The sequence below is a fragment of the Ascidiella aspersa genome, chromosome 4 (genome assembly GCF_963924565.1).
Source record: "Ascidiella aspersa chromosome 4, kaAscAspe10.2, whole genome shotgun sequence".
NCBI classification, from domain to species: Eukaryota; Metazoa; Chordata; class Ascidiacea; order Phlebobranchia; family Ascidiidae; genus Ascidiella; species Ascidiella aspersa.
Window position 1 is genome coordinate 26,080,321 of NC_139450.1, and position 21,052 is coordinate 26,101,372.

General features: G+C 37.2%; 1 protein-coding gene and 1 non-coding gene across 2 annotated transcripts in view; one reads left to right on the plus strand and one right to left on the minus strand.

The window, feature by feature from the left end:
* The window catches only part of LOC146157184 (uncharacterized), a 47,924-nt gene extending 27,530 nt beyond the window's left edge, over window positions 1-20,394 (minus strand). The window contains exons 1-19 of the mRNA XM_083388113.1: window positions 20,256-20,394; window positions 19,495-19,607; window positions 18,807-19,023; window positions 18,038-18,202; window positions 15,879-16,063; window positions 13,720-13,879; window positions 11,514-11,628; window positions 10,770-10,938; window positions 9,720-9,867; window positions 8,839-9,016; window positions 7,747-7,872; window positions 6,925-7,097; window positions 6,081-6,188; window positions 5,127-5,266; window positions 4,074-4,254; window positions 3,138-3,314; window positions 2,385-2,522; window positions 1,518-1,729; window positions 277-391 (exon numbers count right to left, since the gene is read on the minus strand). Coding sequence (XP_083244239.1) covers window positions 277-391; window positions 1,518-1,729; window positions 2,385-2,522; window positions 3,138-3,314; window positions 4,074-4,254; window positions 5,127-5,266; window positions 6,081-6,188; window positions 6,925-7,097; window positions 7,747-7,872; window positions 8,839-9,016; window positions 9,720-9,867; window positions 10,770-10,938; window positions 11,514-11,628; window positions 13,720-13,879; window positions 15,879-16,063; window positions 18,038-18,202; window positions 18,807-19,023; window positions 19,495-19,607; window positions 20,256-20,394 — 2,959 coding nt within the window. The remainder of the gene's footprint in view (window positions 1-276; window positions 392-1,517; window positions 1,730-2,384; window positions 2,523-3,137; window positions 3,315-4,073; window positions 4,255-5,126; window positions 5,267-6,080; window positions 6,189-6,924; window positions 7,098-7,746; window positions 7,873-8,838; window positions 9,017-9,719; window positions 9,868-10,769; window positions 10,939-11,513; window positions 11,629-13,719; window positions 13,880-15,878; window positions 16,064-18,037; window positions 18,203-18,806; window positions 19,024-19,494; window positions 19,608-20,255) is intronic.
* On the plus strand, window positions 16,769-16,841 carry Trnat-agu (transfer RNA threonine (anticodon AGU)). Its single transcript has one exon. It is a non-coding gene; the product is annotated as a tRNA-Thr (tRNA).
* Window positions 20,395-21,052: the final 658 nt, after the last annotated feature.

Below are 21,052 nucleotides of genomic sequence, written 5' to 3' on the forward strand. Positions count from 1 at the left end.
ACTTGATTTTGCTATCAAACGCAATGTTAATTCCAATTTTTTAAGATTCAAGCCAAAATGCTAAAGGAGTAACTAAACACTTCGCCATTTGGCCTAAAGCAAAACAATACCTTTGAATATTTCATGTAACAATATTATTATTGAATCAAAGTAATGGCAAAATTAGGAATTAAATCCGACGGCGTCACTTTTTGCTTATATCGCGGATAGCTTGAAAAATAAAATTCGAAGAATCATCCCTAATATAAAAACTATAAGCCCCAATGCCTTTAGTACCTTGATAAACGAAGGTGTAACGTTCGCTTTGCAAACAGGAACTTGCTGCGGCTCCGTTGACCACGTGGAAGTGTGCCATCATTCCTATGGCGCTTTTGTGGAGCTGCCAGCTTATCTGTAACAAAAAAATATGCCGCTTAAGAAACCAAAGTTCGTATTGACTTACCATTAGCACTCGTCGCCAATCAGGACCCGCCCGGGCGAAATTACACTCGCCCCCAAAAAATGTCGGCACGCCGTCTTCAAATGTCGATTCTATACCGACTGCCTTGCGTAGGACTTTTTACCATGTTAATGGCCTTGTTTAATCCGTTGTTTTTTTGGCGTTAAAATAATTTATCACAGGTAAAATTACGATTTTTTTTCTTTACAGAGTTTTGTTAGCATCACATCGCAGATCACGCTTTTTCCTAATTAATGGCAGATCACAATGTGTTTGCAACAACCATTTTTACTTGGGGCACTTGCCCAGTTTGTTGTCAATCAGAAAATCACCCGGCAAGTGCAAAAACTCAACCCTGGAACTGCTAATCTACAGGTCGTTGTTGGTCAACCTTGAGCTGTAGAAACGCCACCCGGTTCGGAACCACTGGTCTATACATCTGCAGCGTCCCAACGCTGTCGTTTTCCTTTCGCTTTCCCAATTACCGCCAATTTCCAGTTTACCAAAATATGTTGTCGATACCAGGCATCGTATACTAAATGTTTCGGCACTTATTTATTTTCTCCCACGTTTGGGCTATACCTGTGTAGGATGCCTTTATCAGGGAAAAGCAACAACACCAAGCAAAGTAAAACGAAACATACAAAAATGGGGAAAGAAAAAATCCAAAATACGCAGTGTTGCTGCATTTCTTGAGCATGGGTTTAGCCCAGGGGTGGGCAACCTACGGTCCGCGGGCCAAATTAGGCCAGCCAACAAATATCATCCAGCCCACCACCTTCTTTACAAAATGGATAATGGGCCAATTCTCATATATTTGGGCTATTTCAACTACGTAAATGTAAAAATTGTTAAGCTTAAAGGCGTAATATCTACTGACAACAACAGCGGAAGTTTCGTCAACTCATTGTATCTAAATGCATCATATTCAGTTAAAATTTATCACGGTCCGAGACCTATTTGTGTTTGATTTTGGCCAGCGAATAGCAAAAGGTTGCCCCCTCTGGATAGCCGGAACGTCGGAGCAAAAAAAACAACTACCGGAAGAGCTTCTTTTTAGTAAAGTGTTCCAGCTTACCTGTTCGAAAACAACCACTCCGTTGTAGGGATCAGAGATCGCCTCAACGGTACAGACCTCCCAAAACTGGATTGAGTCTAGGAGGCACCCTGGCGGCAACCGCATGGTCAGGGTCCACTTGCCCTCCGCGTTCGGCTTGGTGCCCCCAAGCTCGACTTGGCCTTGACCCCCCGAGCCCCATTGCGACATCCAGCGGAGAGACGGGCTGTTTGCTGTCAAGTTAAAAATAAAAAATAAAAAAGTGTTTTGATAAAAAATGTAAATATCTTTACTGTTTTACTGTGAAAAGCTTTGTTATATAGTGATTCGCAAAAGAGTTTGGTTTTTAATTTTGCATAAGACTTAAGTCTTTTTTGTAAGAAAAATACTATTATATCATTGATGGAATTATATGTACTAAGGCTTAAATACACCCTGACCATTATGGTTAACATTCTGTTTTACGATTATGTTGATTTTTTAAATTAACGTTGTTCATTATTGCTATAATTGCATTGAAATTTGTTTGCATCCTTTCTAACATTTCACCCAACAGTCTAGAAATTCGTTCGAAATTCAAACAACTTATATCGACGCCTACTGTTTGTTTTAAACTCAAATTGTTTTCTTACTGTGCTTTCAATTTAAAAAGAGTCCAATATATATTATGGTTATAGTTGAGGGTAATACGGCTAATGATGATATTAAAAGTTTTGAGAATATTTGTTTCAACAGGAAAACTTTCATTAAGATATTTAACAGAAAAATTAAATTTAATTCTTTTCATAACTTTATTACAACAGTAGAACAATATTTTTCGTGGTATTGCCGAAATAATTCAGGCACAATTATAAACAAATCACGGCAAATTTCAAACCAGTCACATACCTGTCGAGACTGGATTGGCGGCGGGTTGCACAAAAACCGGGACTTGAGTGGCAAGTGGCTGGTTGACAAGTGGCTGAACGGCGGGCGCCTGTGTTGCCAGTGGCACGTGAACCGCAGGTAGAGTGATCGGGTTTATTTCTGCAATGGAATGTCATCTTTCCTAATTTCTATCATACATCGAATTGCATAACTGTCCTGGAAAGTTTTTTGAACTATAGTGTATTCTATGAATAAAATGTTAATACGCACAGTCGCGCAGTGCATTTAATAAGTTGGCTGAACTATATATTTCATCTATATGATAGTAGTTGTTAATTTATGGAAAAGTGCTCATAAAGGGCTTATTTGGCAATTTTTGGAACAACATTGACAATAATATGAGATTCTGTCATTTTTTCTGGAAAGGTAAAAGTAGTATCCAGTCGAGTTGTTCACATTCTGTATGTTTTTTAATTAAAAACTATACGAACTTTATAGTGTCATTTATTCACAAATTCCTTAAATGCTACAACTTTACACTTATAAAATGTGTAATTATAATCCATACACGTAGTAAGAATATCAAAGCCCATATATAATTAGATGTTTCTATAATTATGTTATGAGCTTTGATATTCTTACTACGTCTAACTAAAAACTCCAACAATTAAGTAAAAAATTACAGATCTGTAGGCTTTATGGCAGTATTAAAAACTACGACAAAAACAAACAAAATCAACACTAAAGGAACATACCAAATTGCTTAGTGCTTACCGTTTATACTGGGCTGGGTAAACACTGACGTAATTGGGATTCGTTCGGGGGGCACGATGGCCTGTCTGGTGGCCACCGGAATTAGGGGCTCGTCGAACCCGCTTCCGGAACCCTCAAGGGGGTGGGGTAACTGCTTGGGACAGTTTTCGGGGCTGGCCCACCTCAGAGAAGGGGTACCTGCATAGTACGGTATCTATTATGAGGTGTGCTGACTTAAAGTCATATTTCTGTGTGCAGTCAATCGGTGAAGCGCATTAATTACTCTATGTTTGGTTTTATAACAATTTTATGTTTTTGCCTTATTTAATTTATATACTTTTAATTTGTGGACGTCCGTAGAAAACAAATAGTTCAGTTGAATGTCTACGTGTACGTACTATGTCGAACGACAACCCCGGCTATCCTAAGGTTACTCGTTTATGACGTCCCGTTATGACGTAACGTCGTGACGTCACCTTCGAAAATTTTAATGCGTTCCGGTAAGAAACTTATTCTACTCACATTCGTGGTATCTCTATAAGGCAAGGGTGATTAATAAACTCAGGTGCATGGACCCTTGGGGGTCCGTGAAAGAATTTCAGGGGTCCATGAAGCCTAATGGAAATATTAGTGTATATTTAGAAAGTAATCAATTTCTTAAAAGAGTTTAAGTAAAAATAATACGGTTTTGCACTAAATATAGACTTCATGACACTTTCACATTTTCGGACCGAAATCATCACATTTCTGAAGTCTATTATTTATTATTATTCCGGCAATTTATGACGTCATCTTTGAGAATTGCTTGCTAACCGTGGTTGTCGCTTATCGAGAATAAATTTTAAGGTTATGCGGTAAAAAAAGTTTAAGAACCCCTGGTATAAGGAAATATAGAAACAGTGGTTCAGAAACGTTTTCATGGCAAGCGGTGCGTTGGAAAATTGACTTTATTTTTACCTTTTTCGATGACCACGAATCTGTAGGACTCCTCGCGGAAGCAGTTGCGCAGGAATCGCGCCTCGCTAAATTGGAAGCGGAGTCCAATGAAGTCCTTCTGCTCCTGCCATCCGATCTGCTGGAAGATGACCTGGCGGGAGTCGAGGCCCGACTCCGGGATGTTCAGGCACGCGTTCCACGTCTGTGAATAGCAGGAGGATAAGCACAATACGAAAGCAGAGTTCGCTGTTGGAGGAGGTGTTAAGGAATAATTAAGGATGACGAAGGAGTATTGTGTGTGAAGGTATGAATACTAAGGAGAAGCTGAAACACTTTCGAATGTAAGTAGTCTCCCGCAGACAAATGTAAAAGAGGTAACACATTTTTTCGGCATTTTATACATGTTTGTTTTTGTACAGAAGCTGATGATACCCAACCAAAAGGCGAAATATATATATCTGTAAAATTTTAAGAAACTGTTTCATGTTCTATTCCTGTTTTCATAAACAGTCTTAACATAGTACTAAAAGAAGCTAGGAGAGGAAATGATCTTTTAAATGTTTTTATTCAATCGACTAAGAAAATACAAAGAAAACTGTTCTACAGATCATTTTGTATATAAGATGGTATACCGTAACCTAAATGTTAGCGCAGGCAAAGTGTGGTCACTGCTGGTTAAAACGAGTAGAGTCCCATTTAAAGGTTTCTCTTTAACAGTGTATATTTTCTACAGGATTCTACACGAAAACAAATCGAAAATGAAGCTACTATAGATATGGAAATGAAGCTACTATAGATATGGAAATGAAGCTATTATAGATTTTCAACGTATTCTATCTAATGCAATTTCGGGAGTCTTACATTATGTTAACCAAATTAGTCCAGGTACGCGAATACATTAATATTTTGCGGCCGTAAACTTTTTTCGGCGGCCAACTTAAAAAAAATTGCGGATTTTTCCAGCACCAGTTTGGCGCCTTACCCTGTTGCAACAAATATATATATAATTTGTTTTGGTATTTTATGAGTTTCTTAACGCGGCTTTTACTTTATTCGGCAATTGTATTTACTTACGTCCAGTTGGGTAAGTGGGCAGTCGTGCGGAAAGGTCATTCTCAGTTGCCAATCGCCGGTGGGTTGAAGGCTGGGTAACTTCAGCTGGATCTCGGCCCCATTACCCCAGGTGTTTACCCACTTCACTTGAGGAATCATTCCTTGGCAAAAACAGTAAAACTTGGGTCTTTTCGTCCGGTTTAAGTTGTAACTAAACTCTTACAACAGCAAAACGATGGTTTTTAATGTTCTTGATGCGAACGGTGATCAACATGGAGCAAAAATACAAAACAAAATGGCAAACTAATTTTCGTCGTATGTATAAACGAAATTAAGTTAAATTCACTTAAAACTGAAGACAAAAGTGCCTTCCTAACGAAAGGGAAGCATATGGGTGGTTGTAATAAGGGAATAAGGCACAGACAAAAGAATTGACGCACTACGACTCCAGTGCTAGAGTTATTGCTTTGTCGTTGGCGTGTTGCTTTGGGGTAAATTAAAACTAATTAGAGACCAAATTAGGCAAATTATCTTATCGCAGCTCCAGGTTGTTTAAAATCCGTTTGTGCTACGCGACGGCAGTCAACAAACAAAAAATATGCTCCACGGATTTTAAGGCTTTACCGAAAGAATGAAAAAGTTTTCTACAAACATATAAATAAGGTGCCCAACCGCCCGGGAATCAAATTGGATTGCACGTATATTGTAGTTATACAGATAAACATTGTCTCGTTTTTGTTAGCGCATGAAGTTTTTATTCGTTTATAAATTTTCCGATAAGTATATGGAGTAATGATTGAACAGGCTACTTATTGAGTAAAGGTTTTTTAATGGAAAAGGGGTGGTTTTCGGACGGTTCTTAAAAACAATCTACTAAAACATGGCAATTCGTTTTTGCTGCCCATTTCGCCAAAATAATAGTGAAAAAATTAAAATTAAGTCCAAAAATCAAACGTTTTTAATTGTGCAACTCACGATGCTCGCAGTTGATTCCGAACACGTTGTCGGGGCAGGTGCAGAGATAGTTGAATCCCTCTACGCTCGAGCACTGGCCGTTGTTCTGGCAGGGATGGGACGAACAAGCTAGGATGTAACAAAAACAACAAAGTTCTTGAATAGTGTTTCACAGCCTGTGGAATTTTTATTGTAATTTCACTTAGCAACCAAGTAAAGGGTCGTGGACCGAAAATTTCGCATTTATTTCTGTTTAAAAGATACATACAAACACCTGCGTGTAAACTGTACAGCAAAAGTGATATAGCCGAAGTTTCAGTTTGAAACTTAATGTTTTTAGACATTCAGGCTTTATAATCAGAAAAAAATGTAGTTTAGTGTTTGTTCTTTTTGTTCTTTTCGTGACGGTAACTAATTGTATATGTTGAGCTTGTTTTATAAAGTTTTATGCTAACATATATATCAACAGTCAATGAAAGATAAATACACATACGTGCACAACAACTGCGAACTAGCCCTTTTTAAGTCGTTTTTTGATCAACGATAACGACTTACGTATATTGTTCACCGAAAGCGACAAACCAAATTAGTCGATCAATGATGACAAGGCAGGCTAAACGACTCGGTTAGTGTGTCGAAGGCTTACGGTGAACATACACCAACAGCTTATACTGCGAGGTTGAGGAAGATATTTATATCAGAGAGCAATTAAAGGTATCCCTTGACAGGGCATATCTACTCTAATTGTATTAAACTTTGTTTAAAATAACAACTTTCATTTTAACGTGACGTTAATCGACCGAGATACCGATCAACCCCCCCAAAAACGGACCTGTTTTCTGTTTGACTTTCGAAACAAGCTTACCGTCCAATTTCGACACCACAGCTCCGGCGAAAACTTGGTTGGCGATTTCTTGTGGATCCAGGGCGACAACGGATCCACCGGTTGCAATGCTTTCCAGAAAGAGAAGCCCTGCCGCCACGGATTGAAAGGCGGAGTTGTGAAGGATGTGAGGTTGATTACCGACGAAGTTTTTCCTGCAAAGCAATTTCGATTTATTAATCTTTATGATGTCCCATTTGGGCGGTTGTTGTCCGTTTGCCCCAACGCTAAGTGCCACTAAAAATCATTAAAGCAAACTTTTTCAGTGTTATTTGTATATTTATTTTATTTTAGTGATAGGCCTAATTTGTCAAATTTCCGATCCCTAGCAACCTTGTATACATTAACTATTTGTTACATGGCTATAAAACTGATAACTTTACATTTGAAGCGCTATTGATACTTAATTAGCCTATGTCAACTAAATAATTAACGTAACGTTTTCCCTATTTTCATTATGTTGTTTGTAGCCTATTGGTTTCTTAACTGGTCGATTCCCAATATTTTGCTCTACAACAAGACACCGAACTTTCAGGCTGAATAAAACTACCTTGAATTCAACAATTTCCCCACACTAAACTCATAATACAGGGAATTATGCTATAAAAGCATCATATAGCTATGGCTTTGGTGTTCAGTTTAACTGATCAAAACGCCCTCACTTTTTGAAATATTAAACCAAACTTGCAGTTAAAATTGCTTTCCGAATCACGAAATATACAGTTAAAAGAAAAAATGTGATTCCAAGAAAGGTGATTTCTACACTCTTCTTGTACAACATAGAAATTCAAAAGGAAAGCACACCTGGAATCGACCAAGTTTCCACTGGCGTCTGGTCCACCCACAAGTGCCCCGGTAAGTTCGTAAGTGTTGCTTCCAGGTGATCCAAAGAAACCCCAGCCGCATTGCAGGGGAGGCGAGGGGCAAGAGCTGTTGGAAATAAAGTGTTGTTTTACAGTCAACCTCTCATATTTGCATATTTAATGTCAAATCTTCGCTCTTAAGGGCTAGTAATCTTTATACTGTTTTCGGACAAAATGTAAATCGGCCGTTTTAAGATACTTGAGAGACAATTTTTACGCAATTTTGACATAACCAGTCTCTTTATTCCTGGAATAAACTTTTATTTAGTTTTTTAGGTTCTCATTATTAGTCGCCCGTTTATTTCCAAGAGGAGATGCTATCTAATATTTTTTAGTAGACATGCAGTTGCTTGCGAACGTGTTACTTTAAACTTTTAATTCAATCGGTTTCGAAAAGAATATAATCCGCCTTAATAAATAAGAATAAATCCGACACATAAAAACGTTAGGTACCCGGTGGAAAAGATTTAAAAAAATATTTATAAACAAGGCTAGCTATTTTTATTCGTTCATTTCAATTTAGAAGTCTTTTGATTTTTGTCTATCATAGTTATTCTGTCAAGGCCTGTTAATTTCACTTCTGACTTTATCTTTGCACACAGTTTATGTTTTATTGCCGAACGAACTTCATTGTAAGTAAATTGTTGAGTTAAAATTTATTTTTGAAAAACTCAAAGTCGGAACGGTTAAAGTTAGATTTAGGTTGCATATTTTAGCGCGACATCGAACGACTTATTTTAAACGTCCCGTTATTGTAAACTTTGTACGTCATGTCTAAAAATTGTCATGCGTTTCAGTAGGAACATTTTTCATCTTTCCAGTAAAACAATTATTCTACTCTTACCCCTGATCGACAGCCTTCACTGCTTATTTAAAACCCAAAATAAGACTGACATTACGTTTATTTGCGCTACTTTTTTGACCAGGCCCTCTATAGAACATCTTTCGTTGGTCATGGCGCCCTAGTAAAAAAAACAGTTTCCCACGTATGCCTCGTACCTTCATAAAGAACAACACACATAAGGCTCCCTACCTGTCTCTGTCGTGCAGCCGCTTCGGGTAGTCCTTGCCGTAACCGACCATGTAGCTAACACCTGTTCCCTTGCCTAGAGCTTCGGCAACTTGCTGCTTGGCCAGCTCCTGGTAAGCGGAAGTCTGTGCCGGGTCCAGGGTCTGCTCAGACGCCAGGGCGCAGAGGAAAGCAGTGTTTGCTGAAGGAAGCAATGGGCCGTGGTTTAAATCAGTGATTCACAAACTGTGTGCCGCGGCACAGTAGAGTGCCTCAAGTGATTGTTAAGTGTGCCGCAAAACTTTTTGTAAGTTTTAAAGTTTTTGTATGGCCAATAGGCATGCAATTACACGCAAATATTTTAGACTTTAATCGCACTATCCTTACAAATTAGTAATATTGAGAGATTTACATATAGTTTGTGTGTTAAGTGCGATTGTAAAATTACTGTTAAAAGTGTGCCGCTAAATATGTAAGATTTATTGTGTCGTAAGCTAAAAAAGTTCAATTGCTTTGGTTTTGCAGCTACGGGTTAAGACAATATTACGACTATATCAGGGTTGCCATATACTTTCACGAAGAACAATCAGAGACGTTAAAATACTTTTGAAATAAAAAATTATAGCTTTTCAAAGATTTAAAATTGGATCACTCGACATGTTGCTGTAAATTCGCAAAAAAAAATACATTTGAAGACAAGATAGCACAATTGCAATGATCAACAGACCATAAAATAACAAATAGTTTTACAAATTGATTTTCCAACGACAAATGTTTTTTTTTCGTTTGATTCGGAGCGTTTACAAAACCTCGTATATGGAATTTGATAACTGCTTTATGACTTCTTACTTCACATATTTGTTCTATCTCACGCAATTTAACAAAATATAAAAACGGCGTGTTACCAACGAAGATCATTTTGTTTTTGAGCTTCTTCATAGAGAGAAGGCCGTCCGGTGATTTGGGAGCAGAACGTGAACTCCATTGGTTGCAGAATTCCGCCACAGGGGTCATGTAGAGGTCATACTCGCCAGTGATTTCCGAGAGCAGCAACTATAAAAAAGTCTTCAATATGTAAGTTTGCTCTAAATTTATTATTTAACAATGACCAGATGAAATATACGATCCAACAAAATGCTTGTACTGTTAAGCTGGGAAAGAGCAATGAATGTGTGTTGTAAAAAACGGTTTTATTCTTTAGGGCTATGTTATACGTAAGTTACACTAAGATGAAATAATTTCTGTGTAATGCGACTTTCTTTTCGATTCCAGTCCGAATTTTACACAATCCTTAGGTAGTTTTTAAACTTGTTTTTACTTTCATTTTATTTTATGTTTTTTAACAGGTATTACCAAAGAGATAACGCCTTAGCTAATCGACGTTAACGAAATGCTAAATAATACTGTTATAAACAAGTTATTTTAAACAAATTCAAGTCCAAGTCAGGTGGTCATTTGCGAAATAGCTTAAGTCCCAGTCAAGTCATTTGCAAAATACCATTAGTCCCAGTCTAATATAGTCATTAGTTACGCATGTCAATTAGAAAAAAAAACAGCATTGGAATCAAAAATTAATATTAAACGTATTAAAATGGTAAACACTTTTCATTCTGACCAATATTTCGCACAGCAAACGCAAAAAAACGAAAAAACAGCAAGTTAACAATTATTTTACTTAATTTAACTAAAATTTATTAATTAAAACACCATAACATACGATAAGTTATTCGCTGTAAATGATTATACGAAGTACTTAAGTCAAGTTAAGTCATATTACCAAAAAGAATTACCAAGTCAAGTCATCTGAAAAGAGTGACTTAAGTGCATTTAACTCATTAACTTTAAGAATTCTCAAAAGTCATTAAAACAATGCTAAATATCGTATTGCATTTGCTTATGCGTTTCATTTGAACTTATCGTTTCATTGAAAATGCTATCCACCAAACTATATAAACCTGGATGGCCAAAATCTTGTTATCGTAGGTAAGGCCGGTGTCGGTGTTCTTCTTGTCCAAGCTGAACTCTTTGTACTTGGCGATCGCTTCGTCCAGGTAGGCCTGCTTATAGGTGGCCTTGTGGAGCCAGATAGCGGCCCACACCAGTTCGTCACCGTAATCCGTAGACCTGACAAAACAGTTACCTCTATACTTTAATTGCGAATGGCGACAAAAAAACACCCGAGAAAATAAGATGAAAATACATCGAACAAGAATTTCGACGGCCAAGCGACATAATTGTGGCTCCTTATCCAATAATATTAGTATGTGGCCAAAAACGAATATGTTTCTCTAATTTAATAATTTTGTACTTTAAGGTATTTTTATTTGGTGTAATTTTTAATTTTTTTTAATTTATTTTTGACACTGGCAGTTAGGCAGGGGACTTTAAAGTATAACCACGTTTTAAATTTTATAATGATATTAACCATAAATGTAACTACAAAAAGTCTCCACAAAACTTTGTATAACTTATTTAATTTTTTTATAAATATTGACGAGGTTGCTTGCTTTTGGATACAGGCCTAAAGAGAAAAATGCATTGTCTAGGTGGGTTTGGGCGGGTCTGCAGGGGCTCAACTAAACATTGTTGTAAACCGTTATCCTTGTGCAAACTATGTTCGCACCAAATGCTGCTCAAAGCTTCAATTTTTTAATTATTAAAAAAAGTATTTTATGTCAAACCCTGCCCTCTTTACTCACGGGTAAAATCCTGCTGCACCCGGGATCGAAAACCCGTCGTATCTTCCCCGGTTGAAGTCAGCGAACTGGTAAAGCTGCTCGGCGTGACGAATCAGCTCGGCCGAATACTCGGCAGCTGCAAAAAAACTTCAGTTCGTCTGGGTATTTAGCTGCAGCAAGTACAAACTACGGCCCGCCAAGCAATATAATCCGGGCGGTGCATTTTCAATTAAACTATTTTAGACAAAAATTAACCCTAACATTATTTTATTGATTTCCGAATATTTCATTGAATACATTACTCTTGAAAAGCACATTACCAGCTTGTCAAAACAAGGATATTTAAAAATTATTTTAAAATGAATCCCACACTTTTTCAAGATCAGTTTTTTGACACGGCCCGCCAAGACATTTTCTGTTTCTTGGGCGGCCCGCTGTCGAAAATAATTGCCCACCCCTGGTATAGAAAAATCACAAAACGTACAAGTGGGCTCGCTCAGCCTATAGATTTTTCCTAAAACGCCGCAGCATGCATTTCTTATCCAGTAGTTCACTTTTCGCTTGGCGAAATCGTTTTTCTTTATCGCTATAAAGGGGACTCAAATAATTTTATAAATATGAAAATAAAAAAATACAATCAAACAATATTACTTTTACTTCCAAATCAGTATTCACACAACCACTTACTATACATACGATGTAAAATGATTTAGTATCATCAAAGCTGATTGAGAAGGACTTGCTCTGGATAATTTAATTGACAGGCCAATTTTGATAGATGTTGCATGTTCTCTTAAAACTACCATATACAACCACCACTGTTTGAGTCGAGAAGACGACAGGGTAAGTTCGAAATTGGTTTTGGGCCCAGGCGACATTTCTATACCAGATTGCCAAATTGAAAAGAGTTTCAAAATCGATTCGCAAACAATAAATGAAAAAAATAAAATATAGCAAATTCTCTTATTCTTTAAAGGTCGGTGGAATATATTTTTGCAAGGAAGCTTATAAATTTGTAAGTTTACGTGGTAAATCTAAAAAATCACTGGCCTTTGTCTGAAAAAAATAAAACATATTTTATTCCACTTACAGAAGAAAGCTCTAGGCCAGTGTTTTTTAACCTTTTATGGGTTGCCCCCTCCCTTCCAAGGGTCCGCAACGCTTAGTGACCCCCTGTTTACGTTTTAGAAAAACACCACTTCTCAAAGAGAGCCTTTAAAGTTACAATCAAACTAAAAAAATGTTTGACTGGATAAATAATGAAAATTATATATGTTTGCCCACAGATTGATTTCATCGGCGTCGAGAAACCCTGGTCCATATAGGGTCGTAAAATTGTCACCCACGTTTTAAAGTTAAAGAGATCTCAATGAACGTTTTTTGGCAATGACGTAAGTTGCAAATTTCGACAAAGTCGCTTCAAATTGTGTTTACCCGGTTTAAACGTTTATCACGCAAATTAGCTAATTGATTGGCCTGGAAGTATACTGGCTTGTAATGTCATATTGATTGGGTGATGTTACAGCGGCATAATAACACAATTAGGCCCAATTAAGGTAGCTTTAGATGTGCATTAGTGTTATCACCTGGGCGTATTACCTTAATCTGAAAAACACACTGGGCTTGACTAAGTAGAAAAATGGTGAAAAAACAAATGACGTAATGCAACAAAAAAATGCTTAACGGCAGGCTCGTATCCATATACGCATTTTGGCATGTAATGTGGCCTACATATTGAAGTATATTGCCTTTAAATTAAACCCAGGTACTTCCACATTCGCCGTCAAGTTAACCCAAGATAAACTTAAAAGAAAACAACGGTATCTTTAACCTTTATACACTTTGGGGTTTATGGCATTAAACAAGAGTTTTGCAAAGCAGATGCTTTGTCAGAAATCAGAAAAACACCACATTTGCACGTTTAAATTGAAATTCTGTTAAGTTTTAGGTTGGAGAATGGAGAGGTGTTATACTTTCAATACAAAAGCTACATATTATTTGGATGTTATTTATTCGCGCAAACCGTAAAAACGACTTTATATGATTTATTTTTTTTATTTTTGCGGGTGAGATGAGATGATATTTTTGCATTTACATAGTAAAAACAAAATACAGTTTAGGGGGGCATGTGGCCACTACCTGAATACGCCCCAGGGTTAAACATTTCTAACCTTGCACATAGATGTCAAACAAATTAAAATTAAGCGTACTTAGAAAGCAAACTAACCAACTGTGGAAAAAAGCAGGCCTGCCGCGGCCAGAGCTGCAGAGGTCTCGGCGGCCAGGTCCGACCCCGGTTCGTTGGTGGTCAGTTTGTACGCTGGTCTCCTCCAGTTTATGCTACCGCCGCTCTCCCAGTGCGAGTGGTCGATAGTTGGGTCGCCCACCTTCGAGGAAAAAAATCGTTGAAAAGGAAAAGAGTCGAAATTGAAAACGATTATGTGGACAAGGGTAGTGGTGAAAGCAAGCTGGAACGACGTTTCGGTAAAAAATTAAGTGTTCTTTATTACCAGGTTGTGTCGCTTTTTACCAAGCCATCAAGCCATCTTTTTGAAATTATTAAACTAATATTTCAGTTGCATATTTGAGATTAAACGGTAACCTCAGGTTTCCTAAAGTTATTTGTTTAAAACAGTGGTTCTCGAACTTTAAAAAAATAATTACGCAACGGCCCCTCAGCAACTTTTTAAATTGCTCACGGTCCCTCAAAAATTTACACAAAATAACATTTGTTTTCAATGGTATAAATGGGACGGGTAAACTTGCTTCTTTGCTTTCAGCTCGGCTATGTTAACCTCTAACGAATCACTTTATTTGAGTAAAGCAATCACGAACAGTTTTAAAACCGTGACTGACCGTACAGCCCACAGTGTCATCGCAGCAAGCTGTGAAAACACAATTCTCATTAGCACAATGCAACACTATGACGTCACAATGGACAAATTTAACTCTAAGCGTACAATAACTTTAATGAACAACTATATTCAGCTTTGTTTTGAAAAGTTAGTTGCCTGAAAATTTTATTGCACAAAAGCGTCGTGTTGATTTTTTGTTCGCTGCTTTGCGGTCGCCGAAAATTGTCTCGCGGACTCCAAAAGGACCGCGGACCCCAGTTTGAGAACCACTGGTTTAAAACGCCCCTTGATGCCGACAATAATTTTTTTAACGTTCGGGTAAGAAAATTCTTCTTCTTTAGACCCTCGTCACAATAAATCAGTGGTTTTCAACAGGGGTGCCGCGACAAGCTGTGTATACTCAATTCTAAAGCTTAGGGATGTCCTAAAATATTTCAGAATCCTATAAAGAATTTGTCCCTCTTTTAAATTTTTCTTATCTTTTATAGAGAATTTGTATTTTATGTGACTTTCGTAAGTTAAGTCAAACGACTTTTCGTCGACAGAATGAGTCCAATAATTTTTCTTATTAATGTTTCCTATTGAAAAAAAACCCCAAATATTCAGGTTGCGAATCTGTCAAATAAATTTGCCTCGTTTTATGACTTTTTTACTATTACTTTTGCTGAATATGCGTATATCCAAAAAAGGTGTAAATATTTAGTATAGCCTATCGGATCTTTTCAACGTTTTGTGCGGATCTTCTAATGTAGTCTTGAAACAATAAACTTTATACAGCATTTTCATGAGGAAAAATCAAGCATAGAACGAGACTCTCAAATGCTAATCTTTGTAAGCGTTTGAGGATATCAGTAAGCGACGGAAAGCCCCAATTCGATGCTATTGTAAGACCTAAAGTCTAAAACAGGGCGCGGCAACCTACGGCCCGCGGGCCGGATTTGCCCCGCCAATGTAATTCATTCGGTCCGCCGCCTCTTTGTTGAACTAGATACGAGTCCATTTCAAATACTTTTTGACTATTTTAACTACGTTAAGTGCTAAAATTTTTCCCGCTTCGCGCGAATCATCTTTCTACGTCCGGATAGTTTACGTTTTGATGAGGTCTTTTGAACTAGATCAGCGCTTCGTTACCGTTAATGGTAAACGCATTCAAAAATATTGGACATCAATTTTTTAATTTTGTTTTTTCGGCAATGTTGTAGGTTATATTTACACAAATAAATCACCATAAAAATAAAAGCGTGTCCAATATGTTTGGCTGTGGTGGATCATGGCAGAAATCATTTGAACACCCCTGGCCTACTAGGTTTTTAGCCCAGTTGTATTATACTTTTGTCCTCTTTTGTGCTAAATTGCCCTCTCTTTGGGCGATGAAAACAGGGTAGGCCTGATGTGAATAATAAAAGTTACCATAGAAGTTTACATCATCTAAGTCAGGTTAAGCTCAACGTACTTTTGCCTAATCATCACATTGCGTATATACAGGCCTAAACACACGTTAAGTAACTCCAAATGTTGGAGAACAACTCACCATGCCGTAGAGCACATCATCTTGCGGGTGCGCCTTCATAAAGTAGTCCGTCCCCCATTTGATTGCCTTGTACAGGTTAATGGTCTCACCCGCCTGCTGGTAGCCCCCTGCGAATGCAAGTCCACCCCAGGCCAGCTGGGTGACCGCGAAAGCCATTGGAAAACCGAACTTGACGTAATCTCCACCTGATAAGTAATTAATTACCGTTAAAAGCTTGTTTATTGTAAAATGTCAAAACTAGTAATGGATTGCCTATTCTTAGAACTGTTTCGAAGTATAGGAGCGTTTTCTGTCTGGGTTAAAAGCTTGTTTCTTTTAAAATGTGAAACTTGGTATTCATTAACTCTTTTTGAGGACTGGTTTAGGCTACGGAGCATTTTGCCTGGAGTCTTAAAATGTTTCAAATTTCCGCGACGGAGTGTTTTTATTTTGCATTAGGTGCCGACGTTTTCCGTTAATGCACAACGCATCGAGTTAAAACCAAACTTTCTGGTAAATTCACAAATAAAACATGAATAACTCTCGGAATTTTTTATTTAACGATATGGGAAACCGTTTATATCGTTCATTTTCGTTCAACAATATCGTGCAGTGAAGTTGTTTAATGATAATTAACATATGGAGGTTTTAAGTGAGTATAGTTTTATTAATCATTAATTTAATTTTTATTTATTAAATTCGCCAGAAACTGTTTTATTGTTGCTAGACCGGGAAATGAATGAAGTGCTGTATGCTTTCAGCAACTGCCGTGCCGCGTAAGCGTAACGTAAATTTATCTTGGAAGAGAAAAAGTACGAACAACGCGTAAGAAAAGAACTACAAAGAAGTTTATTGTTACAGCGATGGCGGTTGGTGATATAATACCTCTCTTTCAAAGTTCTTAGACGTGCGGCGCCATGGCTAAGCGGTTACAGCGCCTGTCTAGTAAACAGGAGATCCTGGGTTCGAATCCCAGTGGTGCCTTGCTTTTTCGACTTTTAAGAAAATTAGCTTGAAATTCTTCTTGTTACGTCTTGCAAACTTTTTTGACGATATTCTAAATTCCTACCACATGTTGTCCGGGGTGTTGAATTGCTAACATTTATACACAATGAGTCCAATAACTTATTGTGGCTGTTGCAATTAAACGTAATGCTAAATATTTCGGCAAATATATTTAGAAAAAAATGAAGTACAGACACCCTTTGAAACGGCTAACTAAGTGGGTAATGGCTGGGGTTGAAACTTGTGTCGGGGTTGGAATTATTTAGGGAGTTAGTGGTGAAGGCAGGGTTGGGATTGGGTAAGAGGTTTGTTAAATCTTGTTTTAGTCGTTTAGTTTCTGTCTTTTACCGATTTAAACCTCATTTCGACTATAAGTATTACACCTATTTTGGTCTTTTTGGGGAATCGCGTTTTATTCTTACGATGGTGTCATTTCCCAGTGTTGTTAAAACAAGTTATTTTAAAATTACTTAAGTCGAAGTTAAGTCATTTGTAAAATAACCTGAGTCCAAGTCAAGATATTTTGAATAAATTCAAGTCAAAGCATTATTATTAAAGCAGATCAAGTTTAAGGCCTTGTAATTCAAAATTTAATGTTGAACTTTAAATTTGGTAAACTCGTCGAATAGGGGCAATAACTCAACTAAAAACAACAAAAACCCAACATACAACAAGTGAATTGTTTTATGTTAAGATAAGAACACCTGAAAGTGCTAAATAAAGCTCCAATTATGGAAACTCAGACCGATAACAACTGCGTCCAACCTTTTATAAGTGATGATTGAAATTACTTTTCAGTCACATTAACTGAAGATGATACAAGCTCGTATCGAAAGGTCTTAATAATCAAGGTGATGTCTGTCTACTCGACATTTTTGGCTTTGCAATTCATTATCAAGTACGGTAACACATTTTTATATAAAAAAAAAGCTTAATGAAACTACCATATTTCAACCCACGTAATTTGTTCAAAAGACTTAAGTCAAGTCAAGTCATTTAAAAACGGAGCGGTGAAAAAGTGCACTTGTGAAAATCATTGACTTAAGTCATTACAACACTGTAAAATCATTGACTTTAGTTATTACAACACTGTTATTTTGGGTCTTTTTGCTGGAGTTCCTTTAAACCTCCCCAGGGATCCCAGTTCGAGACCTATGTTTAATAAGGTCACCTACCGATATAGTAGCCCCCGGTCAAATCGACTCCTTCTGCGCCTCCATCGTACAAAGCCGAGTCCATTTTCCAGCTGATTCGATTGTCAGCTGGCATCTTGCCAGAACGCTGGGCCTCGAAGAAAAGCAAAGACAGCTTGACTACTTTTTTGTAGTCGGTGACGAATTCTGAAACGAATTGCGCCGAAGTTTAATCCTTGAGTCGACAGCTATACTCTTGAAAACATTTATATAGCCACAGTGCGCTATAATAACAAGTTGTGTCCTATTGAGTTGCACATGCCAATTTTCTAATGGGCGATGGGGTATTACAATTTTTGAATCATTTTCAAATAAATATTACTATAGAGTGCAAACACTTTTGGATGTAAGGACAAATAAAATGTGATAAAAAAGATTCTTGATTTCGTATCAGATGATGTTAAGACTGTTTAAAAAACGTAGCAGGTGCATTTTTAATAAAGATTTATGTTTTGTTTTATACCTGTTTTTATAAACAGTTCTATCATCATATATTGTACGATATTTTTTTTAGCTAGAATTTAATTCTTAAAGCTACAGTGTAGTGAGTGAAGTTTAGCTTTCAACTGTTTGTGGTACGTTGAGTCTTGAGCCCTGTATTCCAGCAATTTATGTAGCCTGCCTAACTAAAATCATTGTGTTGACATAGCCTACCCATGTTTAAAAAAATTGCCGGATAAACAATTTTACAATTAGGTATATTGTGGCGGCAATCGATAAGGAAGAAAACGCAAATAAAAACAGCACCAACCGGGTTCGTTGTCGTTCGATCCGGATTGCTTGGGACCGAAGTTCTCGCCGTGCACTTGACCTTGAAAGGTCACGGTGAGCGAAGGCGGTCCGTTCTGGGCGTAGCCGAGCACGTGGAAGTCAAACGTCGGGCCGTGTATGTTGCCGTTCCACGGTTGGTTGGCGATGACGTAATAGGTGAAGTCGGGCGCTACGTCAGAGACGCGACCCTTCCACATCTGAGAGGGAAAAGGTTGGTGGTTGTTTGATTATATACTTTTACGATATACGGCTTTTCCAATATCTATTTTTTAGCTCAGATAAAAATTGTTTTGCTGGGGGGACCATCAGGGTGGTCTGCATGAATTTTTAGAGCTGATAAACACGAATGGTATAAAACAAGTAGATATAAAATGTGAAACTGAAGTATAGTATAAATACTTTCAGTGCAAAAACGTTAATTTTATTTTAATTCTTATGTTTTGAAAAAATCATAACCTTTTAAATAATTTACTAATGTTTCAATTGGGCCTTCATGGACCCTAAAACTGTTAACGTACCCCTAAGGGATCCATAGACCCCAGCCTAAGATTTCAGAAAATCATTCAAAAGATAGTACTTACCCATTCATAAATAATAGTGTACGGTTTGTTTTATGTAAGCAATGGTCACGTTTATCCCCCCTCTTGAATTGTAAACTTATATCTCACCTGAAAGCCTTTCACCGGCTTGTTGAACGTCACCGTCATTTTCCATCCGCCAGAGGTCGGGCTTCGAACCGGCACCTTTATGTCTCCCTCGAAACCACCGTTTGAAAATGTTCCTATACAAAAGAGGCAGTTAGCAAGTTTTCCTGACCTCAAATGGATTTAAACGCCATATTAGCCTTTTCAAAGTACCGTATATGACCTATATATACTATAGGCGTTATTCAAACGGTCGTTTTCTTAACTGCTTTATTTGTAAGAAAATATGTAGAAACTAAGAACGACTGGAAGGTCCCTAATATAGGGCGACAGTCCCGGGATGGCTGAGGTCGTGAGTTCGAACCTCACCGCCAGATATTTATTTCTATAGCCTTGCAATCCTGGTTAGGCCAACTGGTTTCGTTAAGGGTCTTTTTAAAACTGAGCATAAATTTTATTTTATACGATTAGTATCAAGTTGTTTGTCAATGCCCAAAAATCTCAAAATAACTTTCAAATTTTATATTACTATTATTTTGGTAATTTTTGTTCGAAGTTTACAAATAACTTATTCTTCTAATATTAATTCGTAAATTGTTCGTGTCAAAGGACAACTCAGCTCTATGACCAAAAGCAAAAGGCCTCATGTCTACCCCCAAATATTTATGTTTGCAATTTTGTTGTGCAAACGAAAATATTTCTTAGAAATTCCCGGTGGTTGTCAATCGTAAAACATTATTCTATTTTTTTCTAAATAATTGTAGCCTAGCAAATAGATTACTTACTTGAAACCGTCCATAGACTTGAAAACGGGCCCGCGAATGCATTGACAGAGCTTGACGACAACGATAAAAATAAAAACACGTGTACGATTTTTTTCAACGAAAAAGCACCAACAATTTTTCGCCCTATCGGCGTATGCATTTTTTCCACCGTTTTTTAATAACTTTTCGTTTTTGCAACGTAAATTATTATCGTTTTTTTTTTATCTGAAACAGAAAAACAACTATAAATCTATTGCTTTATCAACCGACAACACCTAGCATTCTTCACCTAACTTATCCTGAAATGTTTAAAAACGTCTGATAATTTGTAAAGTCGTTTAAAACGATCGTTTGCAACTTGATTATTACGCCTCTTGCTATAACTGCAAAACTCAACGTAAACTTCTAACCTCGAATACTATAAATGGCCGATAATTTCGAATCGCCTATACCGATGTCAAGTAGTATCGTTACTCGTCCAATGGAGTAATATCGCAGACACGATACCAAATTACTTTGTGCAATTTAGTTACGAATTGAAAATTTACTCAGCGTTTTCCCCTTTAAAAGATATTTTAATAGTATAGATTTACTATTGAACCACACGTTTTTTAGCGCTATTGCAAATTTTGACATATCAATCACTACGTTTTGCAAAAGGAAACACTACGTTTGCAAACTACCTGGACTGACAGTCTGAATTTTTCCCTACAAAAATTCGGTATACGCACAAAATATTCTCATTCCTATCGGAGATCGGTCTTTCGTATTGGTTACATTACTCTAAAACGACTACCACCCATTTTTTAAACTTTCAC